The sequence below is a fragment of the Alosa sapidissima genome, chromosome 10, assembly GCF_018492685.1.
Source record: "Alosa sapidissima isolate fAloSap1 chromosome 10, fAloSap1.pri, whole genome shotgun sequence".
NCBI lineage: Eukaryota > Metazoa > Chordata > Actinopteri > Clupeiformes > Clupeidae > Alosa > Alosa sapidissima.
This window is the reverse complement of record NC_055966.1, coordinates 24853049-24875304: the sequence shown is the minus strand read 5'-3', so window position 1 is coordinate 24875304 and position 22256 is coordinate 24853049. Positions and strand designations below refer to the sequence as shown.

Here is a 22256-nt window from a genome sequence, read left to right as displayed (position 1 = left end):
CCTTGGCTTCCCTTATGAGTCGCCACTGGCAGACAGCCTAATAAATTGTTTGCAGGCAAATCTGTGGCCTAGTGCAGTGAAATGCCATCAGTCAAATTATTACTCATACTTACAGTGGGCTCTGCAATTTGGAAAAACAATATATATATATTTGTCATGTAGCTATCCGTTTTGTACAGATTACTCAGGCATGCACATGTGTATATTGTATGCGCATGCATATATTGTAAAAGATTTCAAGACAGAAACATTGAACATATTTTAATCTGTATTTATAAAATAAAATTCTGTGGATTAGATGGAAGTGTTAAAATTATGATCGATAGTCTAATAATGCCATTATTAAGTGAAGAGTACCTGATGAGTTCAGGACTTGAAAAAGATTGGGACTTGGACTTGGACTCAACTTAGCTTTGATGAGACTTGGACTTGGACTCGACTTGCCCTTCTCTGTATTTACTTGGGACTTGACTTGGACTTGAGTGCTAAGACTTGGGACTTACTTGTGACTTGCCAAACAGTGACTTGGTCCCACCTCTGCTAATTACCACATGCTTAAGGGCTGATGTATTGATATTTGACAATTTTATTTTGTTGGAGGGTAAGCAATAATAGCAACCTAGCCTGAGATTGACTGGCATTTATTCAACCAATAACTCGAGGCCAGTGATTATCTCAGAAACAGCTATCGGAAGTTTACAGTTTGTCATTCTCTGCAAGAACAATTATTTTTAGAATTTACTTGAAATGCAGCACTGGTTGCTGTTACAAAAAAGTGAGGTGTATGCTGCTTACTTTTCAGAGTACCCAAGAAAGCCTGCAGGAAGCGACGTGCGTACTCCATCTGTCCTGGCTCCCCCTCTCCCAAGTGGAGGATGTGCTGATCCAGCGGGGAACTGGCCAGCTCCTTCACTTGGGCGTTGAATTTGCGTCCGGTTGTCATAGCGAACACCCCCACTCCTTGACACTTGGCCATCCTTGAGACCTGGTCGAGCTTGGCTCTGTCCCACCCGCTGGTCTCCTCACCCACCACAGCCAGCACCATCTTGTGCTTGCGTGGGCTCGGGGCCGCGGTGCTTTTGTCGATGACCCACTCCACGGCGTGTCCCAGACCCGCCTTGCCACCCAGCTGGTGTACGTCCTCCAAGAGGTGTCTCCTCATGTCCTCGGTGTTCGAGTAGGTTGTATAGTCAAACTCCCTCTGCACTGGGTTGTCTGTTCCCAACCGTCCATCTGGGTGATAAGTGGGGGACGTCTGATACAGAGCCACTCTGGCCTGTTTGTCTGACCTCTCTGGCTGCTCACTCACTTTTATCTGCTTCAGGACCGAAGCCAACAGCTCTTTCACTGCCACATACTCATCTGCTTTCATTGTCCGAGATCCATCCACCAGCAACGTCAGATCAAGATCCAAGTCTACATTTAGTTTTAGCAGGTCGATGTCACTGCATTCTGGATCAGGTTGGCAAAAATCTGGAGATACAAACACAATGTATCTTCATCAAACAGCAAGGCAATTTTCTTCAATCTACCTTAGTCATAGCTCTTCTAGAGAAAATGATTATTTGACATTTTTTTTTTACATTTGGCATAAGCATTTCATTAAATGTTCAAGATATGCACCTTTTTTTGTGAACAGAAATAACATGGGCACGGTGGGTCATGCAGTGTGAGAGTGAGATCAAGACCTTTAATTACATAATGGCAGTTTAATCTGATGCTTTTATCCAAAGCAACTTACAAAAAAAGTCCATTTTTACAAGGGCAAGTCTCCCTCTCATGAACATGCCCCCAGATATAGTACTAGCTGCTCTAGCTGTTGGCTGCAGCAACTCAAGCTAGATAGAACCGATTATTTTTGTTAGTTTCCATACTGACTGTACTCTGTGACCTCGAGAAACAGAGATCTATGTGAAAAATCGCAGGAATTCTCCTTTAACCCGAGTTGCTCTGGGGAGACTTGCCCTTGTAAAATGTCATTCTATGAAACAGGCATCATTTGCGTCCACAACAGTTGATGAGATGCATAAGGCACAAACTAGAGCCAAAGTGCCCTTGAGCAAGGCACACAAGCCCTCACTGCTCCCCGAGCATTGCTGTAGCAAGGCAGCTCACTGCTCAGGGTTAGTGTGTGCTTCACCTCACTGTGTGTTCACTGTGAGCTCTGTGTGTTCACTAATTCACGGATGGGATAAATGCAGAGACCAAATTCCTTGTATACACAAGTAAACTTGGCCTAAAAACCTGATTTACATTTACATTTGCAAAGTGTGCTTCTAAAGCCTAACAATAGTAATTCAAGGGTTCTTGTTAACATGATTTACAAGAAAATACTATTATCAAAGAGTATCACACTATTTTTAACCATTTTTCACAAGTGCATGGCCATTTTCAGGTGTCCGGGTTGACCGACATGACATTTACATCTGTTGGATTCCCTGGTTGTTGCGTTGTGTTTTAGTTCTAATGTCTGTATTGAAGATGGTCAATAAAGCTTGACGGCGGGATCAGGATCGGCGATTGAATGATGATTTATTGTAGATGGTAAAACAATGAATCACAGAACACAGGCTAAGTCTCGAACAGTAGCCTAAAACTGCACAGTCTAACAGTCGTAGTTGTTATTCATTATCTTGAATTTCCCCTTGGGGATCAATAAAGTATCTATCTATCTATCTATCTATTAGAAGCGTGCTACTTGAGCTTCCCGACAGAAGATGCTCCTCGAGTCGCTTCCTCGATCCATCTCAGAGTCAAAACCTAAGGCAAAGCCTGTTATACTGAAACATACGAACATAAATCATGCCAACGTGGCAGGTGCCAACCAGTGTACAAAACCGGCTCTGACCAGATGGTAATACTAGCCCGAACAGAACAACATGCTATCTCCTTCCTATGTTATCACTGATGTTCCTGAGCACCAGGCCAGTATGACCTTCTTGATGTTAAATAGACACAGGCCTAAGCCTCCCTTAGTGTCCACATCTGGTCAGGCTTTTGGTATTAGACAAAGTTATGTACAATGGTAGGACCTCTCACCGTTATACGCATACTATACTTGAAATGAAATCACAAAATGTTTTTTTTTATTAATGTCTGCATGTAGAGCACCCAAGAAACTAAGCAGAAAAATTCTGACATTCTTTTACATTGTTTATTTGTTGTTTTTTCATTACTATGAGGGTGTCCGTCAAGCTTAAACTTACCACCCCATCACGCAAATTAGACAGGAATAACTGTTTTTTATTATAGTTGTAACACTATCATTGTTCAGCAAATTACATTTCTAATTGAAGGCATGTATGTTAAGTCAAAAACTTGACTGTTACTGTTACTAGTAAGTAAGTACGTAATTTTAATTTGTATAGCACATTACTTCCAAAGTGCTTCACAGTTAAAAGAAAAGACAGAGTTTAAAAGATGATTCTAGCACCAACTACAACTGACACCTCCAGATGCATACATTATTGTATAAACACAGATATTTGTGCATTTGACAATAGAAACAGCTGTTTCAATCATCCCGACATAGACATATGCCATTATAGCCGGTTTTGCTTTCCAACAAGCATGCAATATGAAAGTCTGGGATTGTGGAGAACACTAAATGGTCTACTAAATAAGCATGAAGTGAACCTTTAAATTAAAAATGTATAAAATTAATAATCGAAAAAATGTAACCGCTTATAAAGTTTACGACCATCAAAACTCGCCTTTTATCGCCTGTAACTCCATGGTAAAAAGACATAACAGGAAGATATTTGGCTGACAGAAGGAGGTTAAAATGCTCTATGTTTTGACAAAGGATGTCTGTCTATCATCATTGCACTCAAAGAAAACTGGAATGTTTCATTTGTCCCGCGTTTCAATCGTCCTGGCTCTCCCCTGGCATCAATCCAAAATTCCACACACAGCACAGAGACTAGAGCCATTTTATTATGAAATCTACCACCCTGTCACATACCATCATTGTGGAAAAAAGTATGCCTGAGGTGGGTGAATATGATTTTTTTGGAGGGTGATCATGTCTTTAATGTGGATAAAAATGAAAATGTTGACATTTTTATAGTGGAAAAGGCACCCGTTTCATAGAATGACCCAAAAACTGACATGTGAGTTGCTTTGGATAAACGTTCTTAGCCACTATGCTACCACCACCCTGTGAATGGATAAGTTCTTGTAACTGTGTGTCTCCTCATGTGCTTATATATGTGCAGTTACAAAAACTCAATATGGTTCCTGGCAGAGCCGGACAGAAACGGAGTACATTTACTTGAGTACAGTACTTGAGTACAGTTTTGAGGGATCTGTACTTTACTCGAGTATCATTTTTGGGGAGTACTCATGACTTTACTTAAGTACATTTGAATGGCAAATGTTGTACTCTTTACTCCACTACATTTCTATCCATAACCGTGAGTACCCGTTACTTCTTCTAAAAAAAAAAAGGAAAAAAGAAAAATCTCGGAAACCCTCAATTTGTTGTTTCCCTCTCAAACGTGATTGGATTGTGCAGGCGCCACTGATTGGGACAGCCTATCAGCAATCACCTTCAGCTTTCCGCCAAAGTCAACTCCATGGTTAGATTTAGATAAGAGACGAAACCATGGACGAAGACGCAGCAGGTCCATCCCGGGAATGTGCCAACCTGTGGCCCCACCTCGCCAGACTATTTAAATTTTCTGAACAAGTTAATGATAGTTTTTGCTTCAAGTGTTTCAATTACAAAATAGTATTTTGTATTTGAAATACGTATTTGAAATACGTATTTGAAATACGTATTTGAAATAGATGTATTAGAAATACTGCCTATCCTTGGCAACATGCTAAAAAGATGAAAATGACTTGATTTTACTTTCAATTCCTTTTACATTCTCCAAGGTATTAACATTAACATTTTTCATAACTCCATGTAGGATGTTTCTGTACATAAATGTAAGCACTGTGGCAGTAGTAATGCAATATTTAGAAAATGTACTCTTGTACTCTTGATACTCAAGTACTTTTAAAAACAAGTACTTCGGTACTTTTACTTAAGTAGACATCTGACTGTTGTACTTTTACTTGTACTTGAGTAAAATTTAGCAAAGGGTAGCTGTACTTTTACTCAAGTAATGAAGCTGTGTACTCTGTCCGCCTCTGGTTCCTGGATGCCTCTGTTGGCAGACTTACCATAACAGATGGCACAGCGCTGGATCTTCATCAGCTGATTTAACTGGTCTGGTCCCTCTCGAAGAGTTTGCACTATAAAGCTTCTTGTGTCATCTGCCTATAAAGACAAGCAATGCATGATTGGTCCATTCATCTCAAGCGTCTTGATATTTTGCAATTCTCTGGCAAGATCCAGTCTAAATCTACCCAAAGTGTCTTACTATAAAGTCATTCATCTTTTATGAAACTGGGCAAGTTGAGCAGTGTTACCTCAAATGCACGCTGGACATTAGGGGTGTTTCTAAGGGCGATCACTGCAGTTTGGATGTTATTGGCTTTGAGCTCCAGCATGGCAGTGTTGATGGCATTGGCGTCCTCAGAGGCACCATTGGAGAAGAAGATGGCCACCTTCCTCATCAGCGCACCCCATCTGGTTCGTTTAAAGGAGTGCCTTGCCACAAACTGCATGGCCTCACCAATATTGCGCCTGCTCGAGCTGCGTTCGAGGGTAGTGCCATTCACTAATTCCAAGAGCTTGTCCTTTTGTCTGTAGTCTGAGAAACGGATACGGTGTTTGGTGTTGGAGTTGTAGGAGACCACTGCGACCCGTGCTCCCTTGGGACAGTTGCTTTCAGAAATGGAGATGTCCTTCAACAGGTCATACATGCTGCTGCGCATCCTTTCAAACGCCCGCTGGTCCACATCCTCGGACATGTCCAAGCCTATGACCAACTCAGTGGGATAGACTGGGCAGTCAGTCTGACCTGCAAACATTCAAATCTCTTGAAGCTGTATAGCTTAAAAAACACAGTTTTTCAAAGAATTGTACGCGTATCTCTTTATGGGCCGTTTGAGTTACGTTTGAGTGATAGGTTTCAGACATTGTGTGACATGTATAGATGTGTGTTAGCAATTGAAAAAACGGTCAATATTATTTTCTATATGCTATCATATGTTTAACTCATTAGCATACCGCTTGGGCCTGTACAAAGTGTAGCTACTTACCATTACAGCATACTGTTCAGGAGAGAGCATACAACAAGAACATTTATCAACCAAAAGCTTTTAGATACATTTTTTTATAAAACATGAACTAATATAGTACAAGGAACAGCAGGTATGGACAGATTAAAATACTGTGGTGATATAGATAATATTGTACTCACCACAATTCTCACGAATATAAGGCAGCAGGTGGCAAATCTTCAAAAAAAAGAAGAGAAAGCAAGCAAGTTTATATTTGATATTTCTTGACTAAGCAGTGTTAAAATAAAGCTAGCACATAATTATGTGAATATAACAAACTTATAGATCTCCTTACGTCTGTTTTATTGCCTGGAGGTCCTCTATGGCCCTTAAAACACCAAGACATAAAGTATGGTTATCTGGTGGACAGTCCACGGTGGTATGAAATTCATTGTAATGCAAGTTTGAGGTGAGGGATAGAATATAATAGAATAGTTTATTATGTCAGTACTTTACAGACAATGAAAGGCAGTTTAGCAGCCTTTTTTTTGTAGTACCTGGTGTCCAGGCTCTCCGACTAATCCAATATCACCCTCTCTGCCAGGTCTTCCAGCATTTCCCTTAGGTTACCCAAGAATAAACACAACAGTAAGTGTAGGCCAAATAAAAAGATTTGTTTAAAGCATAGTTTTGCTTTCTGGACAGCACAACACAACACAACAAAACATGTTGTTCATGGCCACATATGCCCTCTGTTTATTGCTTGTTTATAGACAAATAAACAAATAAAAATCGTTATAATTTCTATGTGTGCTACTGCAATATACTTAAATATGTTTTAGATATTTGGACAAATCAATAACATCACTCACTCCTCGTCCCTGGTTTCCTTTTGGGCCTGGACCTCCAGACTGGCCCTTCACACCATCCTCACCCTGTACATCAATAAATAAAAAAATCAACAAGTCAATCAAAGCCATCTAAGTGATGCAAAATCGCTCAGTTGCCTTGTGTTCTGAGAAAAAACAACAACAACAACAACAACATATGCACATTATCAAGACACCATAAGGCGGGGATCCCATTGCGCCAAGCAACAGGTTTCCTATTGTTCTCTGGTTCGGCAGCGGAACGGTTGAAGAAGCTGAACGTTGACCTTTTTAAGCGCAATCTGAGCGTATTTAATTGTCAGTTTAGGCGAACCGTTTGTGTTACTTAGGAACGAGATAGAACTTATTATGGTCTGAGCGTTGCGTTACGCTTGCCGCAATATAATAAAGTGTATTTAGAGTTAATGAGTCAGTTTCACTGGGGGATGATTAGGGGGCCAGATTGAATGAACCATTGTAACGTTGCAAAACGTTATATTGTCAGCAATTTCAAGTTGCAGTGTCAAGAATAGGACAAGAATGTGTGCAGACAGAACATACGCTGAGTGAAAGGCTAAAAAGACCTTAATGTCAGACTTACCTGCAATCCAGGATAACCAGGAAAGCCTGGATCTCCCTTTTGAAAAGAGAAAATATATTTATATGAATGACAACATTTTGAAAAACGTCAATATTATGCCATACCTTCATACCAGTGTTCTATTATAGCTTGGCTGCCTTTGGACTTATTAAATAGTAATGCCAAAACTGCTGGTTAATTACCTTCAGTCCTTTTGGTCCAGGTGGTCCATATCCATCCCTACCATCAAGGCCCTGTAAAAATACAATTGTAAGTAATAGTAAGATAAGCTAACTATATCATCAATTATCATGTATCGGAACTCCCCCTATTACCGTTGGTCCCGTATTTCCACCGTCTTGCGTGTATGTGTCACTTAATATCCCTTTCTATACAAACCAAGATGGCGGATTCTTAAAGAAACGCAAGCACACACACCATAGGTGTATCTAAATTAGCTATGTACCAAAAATGACATTGTACCGTGACTCGAAGAGCTGTAAACAGTGTTGTAAGGCTGCGTGTACACATCCTCTTGGAGCTCCAGTGGAATTTTAATTTCATGACGAGAATTCTCGGTCTAACCGTTCATGTGCTGTTGAAATGGCGTAAATAGGCGACCCATCAGGCCAGCACTATAACTCAGAGCGTGGTAAACAAAATCAGATATTTCAGGCAGTAAATGCTCCCTGCAAATCTACACACCTATGGCTACTGAAAAATGTAAGGTTCATTTAGCAAATGTTATTTTGAAGTGTTAAAAAACATTGTTGTTTTAGAATTTCCGAACAAAAGTGGTGATAATTGGGGGTGTTACGATACTGTGAAATAGGATATTTTGTCAGTTGTAGTATCTTCATTTGATACACTATTGTAGTTATATACTTTCACATAATTAATGTTGCCTGATGAACAAGATTACTGTCTCCCAAGAGCATTACTATATATTTGTTTGTAAATAAATCCAAATAAGCAAAACAGACAAACCGGGGGTCCTCTGGGGCCCAATGATCCCTCGGCTCCATGGACTCCAGGATCGCCTTGCTGCCCCTGAAAGCACACGTCATTATTGATCCCTAATGCCCCTGAACACACACGTCATTATTGATCCCTGGTAGAAAATGATTCCCAGGCAAGCTTCACATACTAATGAACAGAGAATAAATAAGCAAAATACAAACTACAAGATGCCAATGTCATTCTTTAACCATTGCTTCACTTATGTTTCTTTGTCTGTTCTGTGTTTTAGTTTGGTTTTTACTATTTAGTTTGTTTTATGTTATTTGTCACTGTTTGTGTTGCATGAAACGCTATTATGCAACAGTTAGAGCCGGTCCAACTATTTATTAATTTCTGATTGGACGAGAGGCATTCCATGAGTCATCACGAGTAGGGGTATTCCAGGGGTATTTAAGCCTTTATATGAACCTTTTCTATTTTCGGAAAAATACAACATTGTGTGACTGGGGTCATAACCTCGTAACTCACTTTACGGCTGAGTAATAAACTTTTTTCTAAAAACAATGCTAACATGACGTAATGAGCATGCGACTTAGCGTCACACAAGAGCAAACCTAGCATTCATGGGCATCAAAAAAAACTTTTCCCCAGTGAAAACATCATCATTCCGCATCATTCACATCACGTAATGCGTGAGTCAGAGGTCGGAATCTGGAGCTAGATTTTGCTAACAGAGTTGCCCAGTTAGGGGCTCGTCATCACTTTTGTCCTCACGTTGTAGTTTGTTTGTAGTCCATGTGGCCTTTCATGTCCAACAGTTTTAATGTGAACTTTTTGCCGTTTGTCTCACTTGAAAGCTGCATATGATTCTTTCACGAGCATCTTACACTATATTTTAAGCAAATGCAGTTGTTTATTTAGGATTAGTGAGTGTATGTTTAAACCTTTGTTGTGGCATCCGTGTTTGTCACACATTCCGACGGCAAAGCACATGAACACTCGCTGTGAGAAAAACAAAGTAATCACAGGGGCGGTCCTTGTCATTCCCAGGTTCAATGAATGCACCAAAAGTAACCATATGGTGCATTCATGGCACCTTGGAATGACAAGGACCGCCCCCGTGATACCCAGCCGTGTGAATATCCTTTACTAACTCTTCTTCCACTCGTGCCATATTGCTTAAGTAACCACTCTGCATTGAATGATTCAATGTGAATATTCCATTGATTCGTAGCGAGAGAGCAGCAATTTCATAACGCCACATTTGAGTGAGAAAATGGAGTAAATAAAGAGTAAGTGAATGTTCAATTTAATATGAGACATACAGGCAAGTAAGTAGCCTAAGTAAGCTATACAAATTACTGTGTGCACAATATGGCCTCTCTAACTAAACTTGGCTCTTGCCTGGTGTTGTGTTTCTTGGCTCGCTATGTTAGTGGGAGGAGGATGAATGAACAAAAATCAAAATAAACAATAGAAAACACAATTTTGTGGCTTTAAACTAAATTAGTTGGTAATGGAACTGTTGTATGTATAAAAGCAATATGACACTTGTGGTTGTGTAGCTGGTTAAGGATATCATCACGGCTTTAATTCAGCGATAGGCAATATCCTTTACCCACACCACTCCCACTCATATTGCTTAAATGACACCACCAACAACAACAACAACAATATTATTACTATTATTATTATCATTATCATTATTACTTTTTTACTATTATTACAAGTACAAGTTCAATTTCAAAATCTTCAAAGGTGGGTAAAAATACTTTCTACATGGTTTTGTATTATAAAATTAGGCAAACTGAGTACAAAAACTGAGTATGGATGGATAAAATATGAGTGGACAAAGTAGCCTATGAAAGAACAATAAATTAGACTTGTCTACCCCAGGTGAGGTTGAGTTATGGATGGATACTAGTGAGGTTAACTTTATCCACTTACTTTTTGTCCTTTGTTCCCTGAATGGCCCCTGAATCCTCTTGGTCCCTCTACTCCTGGAAACCCCTACAATGAGAAGGATTATTTTGTGGACATGATGAAGTCCATATTCTTTTTTTATTATTACTTAACCAGGGAAGAAAATCACATTGAGATAGGTATCTATTTACAAGTGAGCCCTGGCCAAGGTAGCAGTACACAGTGAACATAATAGAGGCAGACAAAGTAAAAAGAAGTACATAAACAACAGTCACATCACACACATACACTAACACACACACACACACACACACACACACACACACACACACACACACACACACACACACACACACAACACAACAACAACAACAATACAACAATAAAACAAAATTAAAAGTTTCTTGAGATAATACACGCAACATTTAGACATACAGGACAAGACTGCAGATCAGCAGATCAGACAAGACAAACACAGTGCTGCCATCTTGGATGTGTGTCTTCTTCAATATATTTGCCATTTCAGACATTCAAGAAATGCTATGTTTTCTGTTTTCCAGCTTAGCTCCATCTAAAGGCTTTTTATTATTGAAAACAGAAATATACAATAGATGCTAAGAACACATACTGTATAAGACATGTGCATTGCTTTAGAGATGTTTGAGTCTACATTGACAAACGGATTTCTAGAAATTACCTGCGGGCCTGGTAAACCATGAGGACCTATAGGTCCCACAAAACCTGGTAATCCCCTTGCACCCTAGAAGACAGACACAAAAAATAAATAAGCCTTTTATCACATAACATTTTAAGATATACTTCCTATCAATCAGTTATTTATGCATGCGCCAAGTTTGTGAAATGTACATGTCTGTCATGTGAAACAGGTTCTATGTCCAAAAGTGCACCTGAATAAAAAGTGCACGGAGTCCCGAAGTATACAGAAGTACTTGTGGGACCTCTATTCATTTACCTGAGGTCCTGAAGGACCAGGGGGACCCTCAATACCAGAGTCACCTGGACTTCCTATGCGTCCCTGAAGTCAAAAAGAGAAATCAGACAAGAACCATGTAATACATAACACAAACGTTTTACACTAATACTATATGGATTTACATTTTTGTATTTGTATTTTCTGGATCACCTTCATTGCTGATTTTTCAATTAAGATTTAGATATGGCAATTTAAAAAATAATTCCTAATTCATAGCTCTGTCTCTCTCTATATATACACACACACACACACAGTATATTATTGTTCTTACACACCAAAAACCAATATATGCCAGTCTGTCGGTCACAAAGCTGTGCAAGATCAAAATGAGTTCAATGATGATAAACTGATTGACTCAAAAAGCAGTGAAAATGCACTGTGTTGCATTGAATTGTTAATGTTGCTAATAACATCAATAATCTATCTGCGGAGTTGTACCTGCCCCCCTGGTTGACCTCTCCTGCCATTGGGACCCTTATGAAAAAAATAGAATGAATGAGTCAGCAATGCACAACAGAGTGATGCAACAGTTATAATATAACAGAAATAAACATTCAATGATGAGAGAACAGAACACACTTACATCATTTCCGGGTAATCCCTCCTCTCCAGGACGGCCATCTTCCCCTGCTTCTCCCTTTGGAAAAGAACAGGCATTTTGAAGTATTTTGCCAGATGTGCATTATTAAACACAATCATTTGAAAGCAGGTTTACTGTAATACAACACATGCGTTTTATAGTTTACTGGTTAGCATTTCTGTTCACATACCCGTGCTCCCTGGCTGCCTTGGTCTCCTTTTGGACCTTCAATTATGTTGTCTCTCCCAGGCGCTCCCTAGAGACATGTTTCAGTAAACAATGAAGAGAAATGAGCCATTATCAAGCATTTTTAAGATGCACCTCCTCATTCAGTTATGTTGATGTATGCATACCATGTTTATGAAATATTGTCTGTCATGTGAAATATTGTGTTCTTTCAAAGAACTTCAGAGTACTAAGAGTTCACAGAACGGTAGTCCTGTTAAAGAGGAAAATAACTGTTGAGAGGCATATTTGAACTGCCTTTGTTCAGCATTTGCAGCTAGATTCAGCATAATAAACCTAGCTTGATGCTAGTCTCTGCCAAATGAACATGCATTGCATTTCTGTTAGTTTGGAACTGTTCCATTAGATTTACAATGAGCTATGGCCATAAAATTGGCTACACATCTAAAGAACCCCAATGTAAATTGTTTTGAAAGTGCCTGAGTTGGCTGACCTCACTGAGGTCATATTGTCATAGTCAATTGTCAAAGGCAAATCATGCTCTCATCACTTGTCCTACCTACAACATTGTCCTACAACGTACTGATGGTTATCTAAAAACAGATGAACAGGGTCTTCACAATTGTTCGTTTGCTTAAGACTATTTGGAAGTGTCTGGCTATTTGTATGAGCTAATTCATAGTACAACATAAATTTCAGTTCCAACTTTCCACCACATATTTCCACGAGTTACGTACAGGATCTCCTCTTAATCCTTTCTCGCCATAAGTCCCTGGACCACCTCTGATGCCTGGATAACCCTGAAATGCAGAGGCAAACAGCAGGTCAGGTATAAGCATAGAACTCTGCTGAAAAAATCATGTTTCTCTATACCTACAATGAGATCCATGAGTATTTGGCCGTTGATAGACATTTTCTAATTATGTCTCTGTACGCCACCACAATGGATAAGAAACAAAACAAGCAAGATGTGTAGACTTTCTGCTTTAATTCAAGGGGCTGAAGAAAAATGTTGCATCACCATCTAGGACATTTAATACATTGTCACCCCATGTTTGAGGCTACTAGCGGAGATACACACTTCTACTTTCTCTCCCTTCTTTCCTTTCATGGCCCTTCCAGTGTAGTCACAGGGGGTGTGCGTTGCCTTGCACTTCTTATTCGCCCAGATAAACAGAAATTTCATCTTTCTTAATCTGTTTACTCTTGGGGTTTAGGTCCCCGTATAGAGATTAGGTTTATTGTTCATAATAATATATGGTTATGGATACGCTTTTGTCCAAATATATATATATATATGCTGTATATATATATATATGCTGTTCAGCAGCCTTAAACAATTGTAACACAGGGTTTAAAGCAAGGACGGGTTATCTTCAGTAGATATAATGGCAATAGATATCAAGTCAATAGATATTTACTTTTAAATCTTATACAACCTGGCCTAAACCTGCATTCAAGCAAGGCACATCATCCAATTAGAAATGTGATCATGTTACCGGATTGCCAGGATCTCCTCTCTCTCCAGCCGTGCCATTACTTCCAGGATCACCCTGTGTGCAATACAAAGGAAGCTTGTACGTTATGATACTGACAGCAGCATGTAGTACAGTGAAAGCTCACTCTCTTGTTCTGTAGTGCAGGGAAACACTGGGAGTAGGTACAGGTGCTGTCAACTTAGCAACCAGTTTCTGTGAATAGTTGTCTGGGTACAGAAGCTGTCAACTTAGCAATCAACTTCTGTTGTTACCATTTACTATAGATGCAGTGCAATCAGAGAGGGTTGAAGCAGAGCAAGGATCTTTGGTGCAATAGTGAAATGGGATAACAGACCTGATCTCCATGCACACCATCCAGGCCATCTTCTCCAGGTGTCCCCTATGAAACAAATGTCAACAACATATTTAGGATACTAATTGTCCTGAACCCTTTACATCCACATGGAACAGTGCCCTGATTTGGCAGTACAAAATTTAAAAAAAAAGTAACAAAAAATGGTAAAATGGTAAGAAATGGCGCTGGACATTTTCTGCCAGGAAAATGGGAATAGCAGGAACTATTTTTGACATATTCAAATATTTCTACTAATGAAGAATATGTACTGTTATTTATTTAAGGACTAAAGGAATTGTCCATAGAAATACAAAATCAACAGAGTATTGCCAGTAGGCTAATTTTTTTTAGATTTGTTTTGTTTGTTTTTACAGTGTATAGAGTTAATCTCAATTACTCACTTTTTCACCACTGTAGCCTCTTCCACCCTGAAATAGATAAACAGATATATGCACTGGTCATTCATGATCACACATGCAGTATATCGATTTACCTAGCAATCAGGCCCTGCTTGACATATGACTTTGTAGAAAAGCATCCACAGCATCTGTACCTTTATACCTCTCATCCCTTGGCATCCCTGGTCTCCTTTGGTTCCATTCAGTCCTGGAGGTCCTCGGCCTCCCTACAGAGATCAAGACAGTCCGTTAAATATCAAAATGTTGTTCATATTTAATCAGTTTTAATCAGATTACACCCAACACATAGCTCCATACACTATGTTAAGCGACCTTGGGTTTGAGAAAGGCACAATATAAAATAAACTTCTCTTCTCTTCTAAAATGTGTAACATTTAAAGCTGCATAAAATGACATTTTTTACAAGTAGATGTCGTTGACAAATACTTACACTGCTTCCCTCATCTCCAGGGAATCCCGGATATCCTGGGAGTCCTTTAATTCCCTGTCCAATACAAATACAGTTACATTAGATGCAATTACAAGACAGAGCACACCATGATAATCAGACTGATACATCGTCCTTGTCAATTTTGTAGCTTTCTTCCTCAACTGTCCATGAGAACAGTGAGAACCTCACCTTCGGTCCATGATACCCTGGGGGTCCAGGGGGCCCTGGTGGCCCAACACAAATGCAACTTATATTGCAACACTTCCTCAGAACCACTGAAACCTGCAGGGCAGAGCAACAAAGGTTTGAATGATCTGATGACTGAAGTTTTTCGAAGGTGAAGAAGGTGAAGGTAGAAGCAAACGTGAAGTGGCCAGCTCACTTACTAGGTTTGTCTTTATGGCATTAGCTATGTTATCCATCCCAATGGAAAAGTGCTGCTTGTACCTGTTGACTTCACCAGGACCTGCTAAACCAAACTCAACCATTTGAAGCTCATGAGCGTTTTGGGTTCCCTCTAAAGCCACCACCAACAGCGTATCTATTCCTGTAGAGCAAAAGATTAAGGTGAAGTTCCTTTTGCAGTTCCTTACTTTTCCAATTGATGAAGCTGTTTGCGTTACCCATTAATAAAGAGAGAGTAACTGCACATTCCTTTCTCTTCACATACAATATTTAGGCAACAACCTTCATCAACACTGGTCGTGAACAGAGAAAAACAGAAATTCATTTGTGGCTATTCTTTCTTTATGATATTATCCTGGCCAGCACTCCTATTTGAGTGTGGGTTCCTTCATGTTTCTTATTTCCCAATAAACATCAACAAGCAATCAGAAGATACAATGCAATTTTCTGGATACTTCTGGAAGTCATACATATATGCTGAAAACTCTGCGGCAAGTGCAAGTTCAGTGTTTGCAAAAATGTTGGGAGGCTGTTCCACAGGCCAATAAACAGATGGAAAATGTTGTGATGTTTTAAATGCATGGTGCCATTGTTTACTTTATGTGTTATCGCTACGAATTCCCAAATATGTCCTGATATCCTACCACTTTTCCTTAGCCTGTCTGATTCACTTTTCAGCATCTCCACTGAGTTATCAAGTCCATCTGAGAAAATGATCAGTGCCTGAAACAGGAAACATAGAAAAATATACAATACAATACAATATTTATTATAAATATACATTATTATAAAGTATATGTACATTGTACATTTGGTGGATGCATTTGTCCAAAGCGACTTACAGCAATGGAATAACATTTAGCGATTAACATTTAAGCATTTTTTAGATTTAAGCTACAGAACTACACTACAGACAGCAATACAATACAATTGAAGTTATTAGTGTAGTGGGTAGAGTATGGTGTTGAGTAGGAAGTGCCACTTGGTGTCTGGCGACGCAAGCCAATCGCGTGCCGAGTGTAATTAGGTGGCACAGGTGGCATGTCATTTCAAATGGTGGCGGGAGCCTGCCAAAGATTGCTTTGTTGGTGGTGCAGTGGAGCTGGGAGGTTGTGTTTGTTGTGCGGCCGTGAAGTCGGAAGGTTGTGCGTCGGTAGTGCGAAAACGTGAGGGTAAGTTAATTTCTTCTAAGCGCTCATCTTTCCCGTGTTGTAATTTCACATGGTTGATTTCACGTTTGTTTGTTTTGTAGTGATTTGGGGTAGCCTGGCGGGCCATCCTATATCATTGAAATGTATAGTCTGGAACCGAACCATTCACCTCGCTTAATCCAAGGGGCGGGCAGAGAATTGTCTTTCAAACTGCCTAGGCATGCAATAGGCCAGCGCTACGACCATATCCGTATCCGGTCGGCAAAACGGCAAATACATCCTTCTTCGAAAGGAATGACTTAAGTGCATTGTGTTGCTCAACTTTCAAAGAAAAGCACAAGTCCAACTCCTCCAAAGTTGACGCCAAGGCCGATTCAAACAACCGCTCTTCGTTCGCCATAGCCACCTTCCTTGTTGTTCACCGTTGCAGGACTGTCGTTATCCTGTTAAGCCCGCCTTAAGACGCTCTAACAAAATAGAGAGCTGTGATTGGATGACATCCACGGCGTCAGCCAATAGAAATCCCTATGGTTTGATACTAGACGTACAGGCTGAGCAAATTAATTTGCCGCCGCTAGGGTGCGTCTAGATTTCTAGGCTAGATTTGGGGCTTATCGATCATTAAACCGTATGCAACGTGCCTACATTGTCTTTTGGGAGTTTGCTTGGTGAACTCTGAGTAACACGGGAAGTGTCTGGATCGCAGTTGATGTAAGTTGTGACTTATCTCTCGCCATGGCTAACCATCGGATGTTTGTTGTATCGTTGACCCTTACCGCTGCCCTTGTTTGTTGGCAGATACTGCACTGAGCCACCGACGCTCGCATTTAATCCTTCCTACAGAAGCACGGGCACTCGCGTTAAACCCTCCTGCGCTGCATTGTTACAACTTCATGGGAAAGTTTCACCAACCTTTAACTACACCGGTCTCAATGTAAGTTCCCTGACTCAGTCTTGTCCTTGCTGCCGCCTTATAATTTTGCTAGATGACTGCCTGACTTGGCTGGCTATTGTGTTTGCATTGTAGCCCAAACAAAGCGTCAGCCACTGACTGATGGACGGCCGGTGAACGCGCGTCTCTCCAGTCCTGAGGAGGACCATTTTAGGAGTCACAGCCACTGTTTTTCTTTCGTTAATTTGTTTATGTTTTCTTTTTGAGTTTGGTGGGGCAAACTTCAGCATTCAGCATTTTAATCGGCTCGACTTTGCGCAGCTTTGGGCCTACAGACCATAGGTGAGCCACTACGTGGCCCAGCGCAGGAACTCCTGTTGCTCGTCTGTTTGTGCTAGCTCTGTGTGTGTACAGTATGCGTGTGTGAGTGTGTTGGTTTGTGTGTCCATGTTTGTCTGTGTTTGTCTATTTAACCGCTTAGGGCTATGTGCAATATATTTGTCTGAGGACAGTCCTTGTTTGCAGTGCTGAATGTGTGCGGTGCAGAATCAAATAACTATCAGTGTGTACAAATATTTATCTAAACTTGTGTGCAGTGAATATTGTGTGCAATATACGGTGTAAAATCTATTAGTATTATTATTTCCTTTATGGAAATTTATTTTGTTTTGAAGTGATCACCTGTGAATATTGTACCACGCTTGTTTGATACTTAGCCTATTTATTGACTGTCCAACTACAGATTGTTGCTTCATGCCTGAGCGGCTACTATTTATTGTATGTATTGCCTCAATTATTTAATACATTTTCTACTTTTGATTACATCAGCCCCAATTGTTCCTTCACACGAACAGCCTGCATTAAGGCATTTAAGAGGTCAAAAGGTGTTTTGCGCTCAGTAGCGCCCCTTCTGGTTACATTAGGATTTCAACATTTAAACTTTTTATACTACAGGGTTACAGCTACAGCGTAAGAATAATGTTTAACTACAGTGCAGAGGAGAATACAGCTAAGAGTTATGCTAGTACTAGAGGATAGGATTTATTGGCCTGCACTACTATATTGACTGTCTATGCACAATTGCACAATTTGAACCCAATTTTGCTGCTCTTATTTATTCATTGTATGTGCCTTCTTATTTACTTTTTATTGTTTACTTGAATGTTATGTTTGTCTGTGGAATTAATTGGTAAAATGATGTATTGTCTCCACCGTGGGATAGTGAGAAACGTAATTTCAATCTCTTTGTATGTCTTGACATGTGAAGAAATTGACAATAAAGCAGACTTTGACTGACTTTGACTTTTGACTTTGATAGGAGTGCCATATTCTAATAGAAGTATAGAGGAGGAGAAGTGGTAGAAGATGAGACAGAGAAGAGAGGGAAGTGAAGTGAGGTGGGAAGAGGTGTCTGAGTTTGTCAGAAGTGCTAAGAGGAGGTATTCTTGGAAGAGTTGTGTCTTCAAGAGTTTTTTTTTGAAGATGGAGAGGGGACACCACTGCTCTGATGGAGCTTGGCAGATTGTACCAACATCAGGGGACCACAGATGAAAAAAGTCTGGATTGCCGTGAAATAAATTCATAATAGGCATAACAGGACTTCTGTGTACGGGTTTTGTAGCTTGATGACACTGTTCCGTTTGGTAGATCTGTTATATGTTCTCTTACAGATTGTAAACAGATACTCACCTTTATTTCTGCCTGCCTTGGTCTGAAGAGTTTCTCAAAAGACTCCAGCAGCTGTTTGTTGAAAAAGGTGTCCTCGCCTATTGCTAAATTTGTCACTATTTTGTCAATATCGGGGTTGTCGGGGTTGTACTGGGTAAAGTCAAAAAATTCCAGCATCTTCCCCTTTTGATCCACCAGACGGAAGGCGATCCTTGGATTAACAATGTTATTAGGAGGAGCACAGCATATGCCATCCAGAGATGATATGTCTCTGATTATCTTAGGCAGTCTCTGCTTCAACTGGCCCTGTCCACTGAAGAGAGTGGGTTTACTCGGCCTTCTGGTGATATCAAATCCAACAGCAATGTCCACAGTACATCCTACAAACAATACAGAAACTCAGTTAATGTTGGGAAGTCATTTTGTCTATTTGATATACATTCTAGGGGTGTGCTGGCATGTAAAAGCTGAGCACTCAAATTACCAACTGCCATGCCACCTGTTCATCTAGCTGGCTGCAGCCTAAGTATCTTTTTAAGTGTGTGTGCTGGCACTACTGTGAATTTGGCAGTTGGAATAAGTTAGAAAAAGGAGTTACAGCTTGTGTTCAAATATTATTACAACGGAACCATCATTCCGCTTCAACTAAGGCTTAATAATGATCCTTAACATTATAACATTGACATTTTTATCCCTCAATGTGTTTTGAAAGATTGAATCGGTATAAACCTGATCAGTCATATAATGTTTCCATTGACATCATTTACCAATACCAGAAACTGTCAACAGTTATTTAACCTGGTTGAACTATGAACTAATATTATGAAAAATACCGAATATCCATTTGTCTGCATATATTTTATTTTTATTAACATTAAATTAAGCTATTTTAATCTAGGTTACACATTACCTAATGATTAGCTCAAGGAAAAAAAACATTAAGGTTGTTAAAGAGATTTCATATAGTAAAAGTACTATATGATGAAGTCTAAATAACATTGCATTGCCAATGAAATAAGTGAGGTAATTTACCTAAAGTAACATTGACCTAATCTAGCTCATTATGAATTCATCATGTGTTCAGTATGTAAACATAAGGAATTATGAATTAGTTTACGATTTGTACCTTATGAATTCATCATGAGTTCAATACACATTAAGAATTCATCATTATAACAAAGGAAAACACACTGAAAACACATACTAAAAAAACTCTGTTAATGAGGAAAAGGATATTTGTTAATCCTTAAGTAATGTTGAAAACATACTTAATAATGATGAATTGAGTGTTTTGTTAATACTTAACTATTTGTTAATACTTAACTAACTTAAGTAATGCTTAATTGTGTACCCTTATTGTAAAGTGTTACCAATTAACTGATCAAAATCGTAAAAGCAGTCATAGCGTTACTAACCAGCTTCCAGATGACTCTGCTTTTTTTCACACAATATCTTCAACACTTCTCCCAAGTGACGGTGGAGTTCTGTAAAGCTACTTAGAGTAAGTGGTTTGCGTCCATTTGCCTGTATTTTATGGAGCTGATCACTGTCTATTCGGCCAACTCCAATGACTTCAATATTTATTTTCATCATTCTGAGCTTATCTGCAATCTCTGGGGCATTTTTCTCATCTGTGACTCCATCCGTTAATAATAATAAAACTTGAGGGACACCCTTTCGACCTCCATGTTCAGGCAGAAAAGAATACTTCCTGACGAAATCCAGCCCAGCTGCAATTGAATTGCCTTCTTTTATTTGTGTGATAGATCCAATGTTCTCCCTTATGTCATTAGCATTGTTATAGGTATTGAGGTGGAATTCTGTTCGGATGTCTTCCTCTTTGCGGCAGAACTGGACCACACCAACCTGGGTAAAGTTTGGACCTATTCGAAGACTCTCCACCAAATCCTTCATAAAGTTCTTCATGAGTGTGAAGTTCTGGTTGTCAATGCTGTCAGACCCATCAATAAGCATCACCAAATCCATATTACATTCTGAAGGGGAACAAGAGAAAGAGACAGAGTTGGCTCTTGATTATTAAAGAAAATGTAATAAAATAAAAGATGGCAAATCATTCCGCAATTTCCCTAAGGACAATAATTATACTCTACAGATATCACCTTGACACCTAATCACCTTGATTTTGGTTGATAATTTTCAACTCAACTTCTGAATTTTTTAAAATTTAAACTGATAAATTATTTATCTTATTTTCCTCAAAAAATCTGAACAAAAAAAATAATAAAATAAATACATTTTAAAAAGGTGCTTATATGCTTCCTAGCATGTTTACAATGACTCTTCTTCTACATCAATGACTCAATGTTCCATGATTCATCTAACAAAGTTTTCCTGAAATGTAACCTGCATACTGTACACAAATCACATTAATCACAATATTTTGATGAAGTAGTAAAATAATATTTTAATAATATTTTATTAATATCAAAATTAAGAATACAAATGCACACAATACTAAGATGGTGGAAATTTATTAAATAGAATATTTAGATCTGTTCACTTCAGAATCATGACGGAGGTTATGCAGGATGAAAAAAGACTAGAAAGGAATACCCAAAAATGTATGATAGTAACCCTTAATGATTTTGGCCATTTTTTCGTAATCTTAATTTGAACCCCTGAGAAATTGCTGTCCTGTTGCCTTAGCCCAAGACTAATCACCTACCTCCATTTGTAAATAATTGACAATTTGTTTATACATTTGCATTTTTTCTACTTTTAACTATGTATTATGGGCTTACCATTAATAAACATGTGTGTTATGTACAATTAAACATGGCAAACAATACTTTTATGTATCTTATGAATTATCTGTAGGCTAAGTAATCTATTAGTGTTACCTAATGGCTAATGAATATAACTAACCACTTGTCAATAACTTTTGAGTGGTTTATTAAGCTTTTACAATATTTTTATATTACAATATAATTTTTATAAACTACTTATAAGTAATCCAATAACATGATCTAACTAACCATTTAGTAATACCTTGTAAATGGTTTGTTAATAAACCTTATTATAAAGTGGTACCGTAATTTTGCTCAAGATCCAACATATTTCAAAACATGTTATAATGTGAATAATGCTTTTTGCAGCCGTGGCCTACTGGTTAAGGTTTCGGACTTGGAACCGAAGGGTTGCCGGTTCGATCCCCGACCAGTAGGGAAAATGTGGGCGGGGGAAATGGTTGAGCACTGCTCTCCCATGTCCACATCCACGGCTGAAGTG

At 39.1% G+C, this 22256-nt stretch overlaps 1 protein-coding gene across 2 annotated transcripts in view; it reads right to left on the bottom strand.

Annotated features, from left to right (window-relative positions):
* LOC121720490 (collagen alpha-6(VI) chain-like) overlaps positions 1-22256 on the bottom strand; it is a 32394-nt gene that overhangs the window by 2601 nt on the left and 7537 nt on the right. For both annotated transcript variants that reach the window (XM_042106625.1, XM_042106626.1), the window contains exons 9-36: positions 20423-21001; positions 19029-19387; positions 15941-16019; positions 15278-15438; positions 15081-15173; positions 14892-14945; positions 14596-14667; positions 14444-14470; positions 14043-14087; positions 13709-13762; positions 12947-13009; positions 12214-12279; positions 12027-12080; positions 11882-11917; positions 11423-11485; positions 11147-11209; positions 10474-10536; positions 8554-8616; positions 7770-7820; positions 7588-7623; positions 6990-7052; positions 6675-6737; positions 6473-6505; positions 6318-6354; positions 6157-6168; positions 5422-5915; positions 5173-5269; positions 796-1473 (exon numbers count right to left, since the gene is read on the bottom strand). In XM_042106625.1, the coding sequence (XP_041962559.1) occupies positions 796-1473; positions 5173-5269; positions 5422-5915; positions 6157-6168; positions 6318-6354; positions 6473-6505; positions 6675-6737; positions 6990-7052; positions 7588-7623; positions 7770-7820; positions 8554-8616; positions 10474-10536; positions 11147-11209; positions 11423-11485; positions 11882-11917; positions 12027-12080; positions 12214-12279; positions 12947-13009; positions 13709-13762; positions 14043-14087; positions 14444-14470; positions 14596-14667; positions 14892-14945; positions 15081-15173; positions 15278-15438; positions 15941-16019; positions 19029-19387; positions 20423-21001 (3558 nt within the window). The remainder of the gene's footprint in view (positions 1-795; positions 1474-5172; positions 5270-5421; positions 5916-6156; positions 6169-6317; positions 6355-6472; positions 6506-6674; positions 6738-6989; positions 7053-7587; positions 7624-7769; positions 7821-8553; positions 8617-10473; positions 10537-11146; positions 11210-11422; positions 11486-11881; positions 11918-12026; positions 12081-12213; positions 12280-12946; positions 13010-13708; positions 13763-14042; positions 14088-14443; positions 14471-14595; positions 14668-14891; positions 14946-15080; positions 15174-15277; positions 15439-15940; positions 16020-19028; positions 19388-20422; positions 21002-22256) is intronic.